Source organism: Gobius niger (genome assembly GCF_951799975.1).
Source record: "Gobius niger genome assembly, chromosome: 10".
In the NCBI taxonomy this organism is placed as follows: domain Eukaryota; kingdom Metazoa; phylum Chordata; class Actinopteri; order Gobiiformes; family Gobiidae; genus Gobius; species Gobius niger.
The window spans coordinates 13,680,755-13,686,741 of record NC_136861.1 but is presented as its reverse complement, the minus strand read 5'-3'; the positions used below and the strand labels follow the sequence as shown (position 1 = coordinate 13,686,741).

Below are 5,987 nucleotides of genomic sequence, written 5' to 3'. Positions count from 1 at the left end.
TGATTCACTTAACACCGCTGAGGCCATGCCAATACCGCCTTATTTAAATCACATATTGTCAGGTTTTGGTTGAAAATAGCCGTAGCATCCCTTGAAGCAACAGCACAGGTCAACCGCGAGGAGTTTTGTTGTTCCACCATTTCATTTTCTCCTCTTTTCTGGGTGTGTGAGCGGTAGCGCGGTGACAGATGGCGAGTCCCTCCTCCTCCACCACCACCACCTCCTCCTCCTCCTCCTCCTCTCTCTCTCTCTCTCTCCCCCCGGGGAGGGCAGATCTCTCCGAATGCGGGCGCATGTCAATCACGGCGCTCTCATGTGATGGCTCTTGCCGGTGACGTGCCAGCCATATGGGCACTGGCATCACAGCCGTAGCTGGTATGTAACCTCGCTCTCCGGTAGCGCACACGCAGACACACGTTTAGTATACGTAAACACACTTGTGTGCACTTCTACGCGCCCGCTGAAGACGCACGGTTCGTTCTCGGGCTACGCTCAGTCCGGTGTGCGCGCGCTGTGGGAGAGCAACACGGTGAGAGAAAGCGACTCGCGCAGACAAGAAGCGTCGGCTCGTTGGTCCCCGAAGATGGTCTGAACTTTTTCCTTTTTTTTTTTTTTTAAACCTCCCGTTACTTGTGAAGAGCTTGAGCCAAGGTAAGTTAAATAATACATCTGCTATTTCTGTGTGTGGTTTTGTTTTGTAAAATGCAACAATAATAAATTATGAATTGTTTGCACTTGACGCTTTAAGGCCTGTGGTTTAAAATGCTATAGACAATATCCATGTGGGATCATTCAGCACCCTGGCCGGACTTTGGTATCGATCCATGAGGCGCATTGAGTCCAGAACACCCCCCGGAGCGATGCTCTCTCCAGAAAATGCCACCTTTTCAACGTGCGCCTTGCGTCCAACGCGCGTAAAAGACGAAAAATACAGATCCGTATTCCCGTTGATGCCCTTCAACTTTTGACACCCAGATATTCCCGCACGTTCTAGCGACAGCAGACACTGCAGACGCCGTAAATGATTAGATACCAATTAGATTTCGAGACAGCGATCACGTTACGCAAAGACAAACAAAAGACAACACCGGGAATGTGAATCATCATTCTTCATAGGTGCAGCGCTGCGCGAGCCCGAAGGACGTCCTCGAGCCTTAATGGGAGATTTATTGATGATTTTGTTGCTGATTTGCGCGTTTCATCTCGGACCAAACGAAAGGGTGGGACAGCGCTCATTGAGTGCGTGACAGCGAGTGATTTATCTTTTATTTGTCCGCTTTCCGAATCGGGCTCCTCGAAGGGATATTTTTATTTTTAACGAGGGCTAAAAGGCTACATCTGTAAAAGGCGATCTCCGCGTTAAAAGGTGCTTTGGAAATGCGCGCTCTTGCATACTGAATTATGTGTGAAATCTATTTCGTGTAACTGCACGGTCTGTTAATTAAACGTTGTTGTTGTGTTTTCCCCCTAACATCTAATTGAGCAAACCTCCTGAGCCTGAGATTTCAGAAGTCGATTTTGCCCCTGGCACACCCCCCGAGATAATTAGCCAACCATCACACACGGCTCTACCTTACTTAAGCGCGCGCTCGGGGTGTGCGTAATGGTAATAATAAGAGCTGGGACAGGAGACGTGTTAAGGAGCAAGCCAATGGAGACTTATTGGAGCTGTCACACATCTCAGTTGGCTGTTCGCTGATGGACCGCGTTCACTGCGAGCGGTAGGCGATTTATGTCTCATTAGAAGAACTTGGGGGGCATTATAGTTAGACTATCGTCATATTATAGGAGAACTCGAGCAATGTCGAGTTTATGCTCTCTACGGTTTATGTTTTTTTTGTGTCTAACAAGAACTTCTCTCAGGTGTAAGGTTTAATTGCCAACTTGACAGAATATCTGATTTTGCCGCGTGCGTAAAATGTGTTTTAGTTTAATACTGCTTTGTAATTTAATGAATGAATGAAATTTACGAACTTTTACAAACCAATATGTCATAAAATATTAGCCTTTTTTAAAATTTAAATACAAAAAAAGAAAACAAAGAAATTTGAGATTAAAGACAGATTATTTAAATTATGTATGCACACAAAAAAATCATTGCGTGAAAGGTGGTGGAGAGCCGTGTGCCGTTACACAGTTCTGTGGGGTGAATTTTGTCGCAGATCTGGAACTTTGCTTGAGAAAAGGAGTCGTGGGGCCCTGCTACAGAGGGACATTTCTCCCCTCTGCAAAACAGGAGAGACGAGGCTATTGTGTTCACCTCAGCAGCACTGTTAAAAGGCGCACCGAAGGAACAACTAAAGCTTTTCCATTTAATTTACGAGCTTTTCAAGGCAACTAAAACAATGGAGATAGTGTTTTTCTTTTTTGGTATATCTGTATTGTTTTGTTTGTTTCATCTGCGTTTTTATCTTACAGGCCTTACATTGTTCAGCCGCCCTCTTTGTGAGAGGATCAGTCTCAGTTCAAAAATTAACTTCATCTACATGTTATAAATTAAATAAAGCGGAGCGCGGTGAATACTGCTGGAATGCAGCCAGCTCTGAGGCGGATTGTGGGGGGTATATATTTATATACGGGCATCAGGAGGAGTGAGAGAGTGGGGGCCCCCAAGGGACCTGTAATGTGGCCCCTGCCGCTGGGACCCGCTGCGCGAGGACGCGACAGGGCACGCGGATGACAGCAGGGAATTAAAAGGGGATCCGTCTGGATGGTGCCTTGGGCGCAGCTTTAGGACCATTTCTCTCCGTGGCGTTTATTTATTCCACCTTATTTACAAAAGGAGACATTACAGGTTTGGGTCTGAATACGAAGTATGAGAGTTTAATAAAATGTCGCTCGTTAGGAGTGTCAGCTGATAATGAGCGGAGTGACCTTTCACCCGGGACTTAAATCTGCAGCTCAGAACGGTCTAACGTGGACCTGTCACGGATACACTTCAGCCCCCTTGCCTCATTTGATGTCTTATGTCATTGCATCATTTCTAATTGTGATTTTTTTTTCTTCCAGAGGCGTGATGTTGACTAGGCTGTTCAGTGACCCCTCGCTGCTGCCGGACGTGCAGAAATACTCCGGCTGGGCTGAGGACAGCGATGGAGAGGATGCCAAGATCAAAGATGAGGACGGGGATGGCCAGGACGACATGGACATGGACATGGACTCAGAGCTGCGCAGCGGCAGCCGCACGCACTCGGAGCACGCGGGAGAGGACGATGAAGACGACGAGGGAGAGGAGGACGAAGATGGCGAGGGCACAGAGGGTGACAGGCCCAAGAAACGCGGCCCAAAGAAGCGCAAAATGACGCAGGCGCGCATCGAGCGCTCGAGGCTACGGAGGGTCAAGGCTAACGCTCGAGAACGCACACGAATGCACGACCTCAACTCTGCGTTGGACAATCTTCGCAAAGTAGTGCCATGTTATTCTAAGACACAAAAATTGTCTAAAATTGAGACGCTGCGTCTGGCCAAGAACTATATCTGGGCACTGTCAGAGATTCTGCGCTCTGGGAAGCGGCCGGATCTGGTTGCGTACGTTCAGACGCTGTGCAAAGGCCTTTCACAGCCCACAACCAACCTGGTAGCCGGCTGCCTGCAGCTCAACTCGCGGAACTTCCTCACGGAGCAGCAGTGCCAGGATGGAGGCCGCTACGCCTCCGGCTCTTTCTCGGTGCACTCTTATCCATACCAGTGTGCCCGTCTGTCCAGCCCGCATTGCCAACCAGGCTCCAACTCGCACACGCTACGGACGCACGGCTACAGCTCATACGACTACGGTGGAAGCCCAGAGTACAACAGCCCCGAGTACGAGGCGCTCAGTCCTCCGCTCTGTGTCAAGCACACGGGCTCTACGTCGCCAGAAGAAAAGCCGTACCACTACTCTATGCACTACTCGGGCCTGGCCGGACCCCGGGCCACGGGTGCGCACAACCTGGTGTTTGGATCTTCGGGGCCGCGCAGCGGGATTCACTCCGAAAACGTACTGCCTTATCACGACATGCACTTACACCACGAGCGCGCCCCCGTGTACGACGAACTTAACGCTTTCTTTCACAACTAGCGTCCATTAAATCAACCCTGCCCGGCGCTTTGACGGGCTGACGTCAGGACGTACAGCTCGTGTCAAAGGACTGAGGTCAGGGAAGCACCGGAGGACAATCCACTCCTTTACGTTGCGCAATAGAGTCTATCCAGCAGTTTAGGCTGAAATCAGTGCGAGCCAATCATATCAGGAGCTGTGAGCAAAAGGGAATCAGAATCAGATGTTTTTGTTATGTGTTTGAGCGTGTTTTGCGCTGCAATGACCCCGAGCATCGCGGAAGCTCCTGCGCTTTCTGGCCAAACCAGAAACTGCACAAAGGTCGCGAGGATCACAGGCTGAGGGGAAATATGAACTGTGAACGGCACTTTGTGCTTGGGCTGTTTTCAAAGTGTCAAATCAATCGTTTCGCATCTATGCAAAACCCGAGCAGACCACGGAGAGGCACGAGGCCCATGGGACTGTCACTGTACGTTTCATCGCACTGTCCACACGCACACATCCTCACATGCAGAATAAAATAAAGAATCCAGAGACATCTGCTGTTTACTTTAGTTTGACATTCATTTATTAAATGTGAGCCATTGCACAGTTTGACTTTCTTTTATATTATGTAATTTATATGTATTTATTTATTTATTTATGCATTGAATATTATTATTATTATTATTATTATTATTATTATTATTATTATTATTATTATTATTATTATTATTATTATTATTATTATTATTATTATTATTATTATTGCTGCACGTATTTATGGTTGTGTTGTTTTTGTAATTAATGTTAATAGTCTGTGGAACTAAAGGGAACACATTGTGCTTCTCTGAACATTTTTCATAAAGATTCAAGTCTTTCAACTTTGTATTCAACCAACTGTGTGGTAAAATAAAACGTCAATAAATCTCACCGTGCTATTGATTTATTTACGTTCTTCTATTCCTGTGCGCATGTTTATTTTTGGTCACGCACAACAAGCACAAGGGGAAATCTGTGACCACTGACCCCGATGTATCTGCCACTAAAGCTCGCGTGTTTAAATAAGTTACCAGTGCTAATTCGTTTCTAAAACGGCCATATTCGTTAAATGCATATTATTTGGCAAACCTTATGTCGAAATCCTTTGCATTATGGAAAGTGTTGCGCGTGGCCAGGCCTCGTGCCACAACCCGCTGAGCTCTGGGCCTTCATTCAACAGCACATAGCCCGCAGAGGACAGTCACTCTCCCTCTTAAAGCGAACGCATCCAAAAAAAAAAAAAAAAAATCTCCCTTTCTCACTTGGCGCGTGGTATCTTTTTTTTTTTTTTTCTTCCAAACGTAATCCTTTTAACCTGGTAATTTCGAAATACAGTTTAGGAAATTAGAGGGAAAGCCGGCGTATTTGCTGGGCGACCATTTGGTTGATCTACCACGTGATTAAGCCCGCAGTAAATACAAATAAATCGCATTAGCTCTGAGCCAAGCGCTTCGGTTCAAGGTCGTCTGGGCGATAACAGTGAAGGTCTAGCGCGCTTTTTGACCATTAAGACGCAGAATGGCGATGGGACGTGGTTCAGCACCGCGGAGAGCTCCTTCATAAGCCCCGCGTTTTGGTGCGTGAAGGTTTTTTTCCCCTTTTTTTGAACTTAAAAACCTGGTTCAGATCCAGAATCATCACGGCGGGTGCATCTGGCAACATTCAACTGGCTACTCATTACACTTACGGCGCTGGGCAAATTTAGAGGCAAACGTGACCAAAAGCTATAACCAAAAAGAGAAGCCATTTTACACGAATTAGCTACAAATACAGGGAAAGGGGGAGGAGGATAATAGGCCTTTACACTCCTCACGTCCCAGACCAAACTATGGTTAGAGTGTAAAAATGCAAATAGATTCCCAGGTCACAAAAGTTCCCAAAGATGGCCGCGTGCGTAAATGTGCGCCATCACTGCATCTGGTTTGATTCA

The 5,987-nt window shown here is 46.9% G+C and overlaps 1 protein-coding gene across 4 annotated transcripts; it reads left to right on the top strand.

The window, feature by feature from the left end:
• The first annotated feature begins 308 nt into the window (after positions 1-308).
• Positions 309-4,869, top strand: LOC306969763 (neurogenic differentiation factor 2-like). Of its 4 annotated transcripts, none has more exons than XM_079565481.1 (2): positions 309-651; positions 3,010-4,867. In XM_079565481.1, the coding sequence occupies exon 2, from the start codon at positions 3,017-3,019 to the stop codon at positions 4,055-4,057; it is 1,041 nt and encodes a 346-aa protein (XP_079421607.1). In that variant the 5' UTR covers positions 309-651; positions 3,010-3,016; the 3' UTR covers positions 4,058-4,867. The 4 variants fall into 4 exon arrangements, with proteins under 4 accessions (XP_079421607.1, XP_079421608.1, XP_079421609.1 ...); XM_079565482.1 differs by lacking the exon at positions 309-651 and adding an exon at positions 1,098-1,220 and having other exon boundaries at positions 3,010-4,868; XM_079565483.1 differs by lacking the exon at positions 309-651 and adding an exon at positions 1,260-1,366 and having other exon boundaries at positions 3,010-4,868.
• The last annotated feature ends 1,118 nt before the right edge of the window (positions 4,870-5,987 follow it).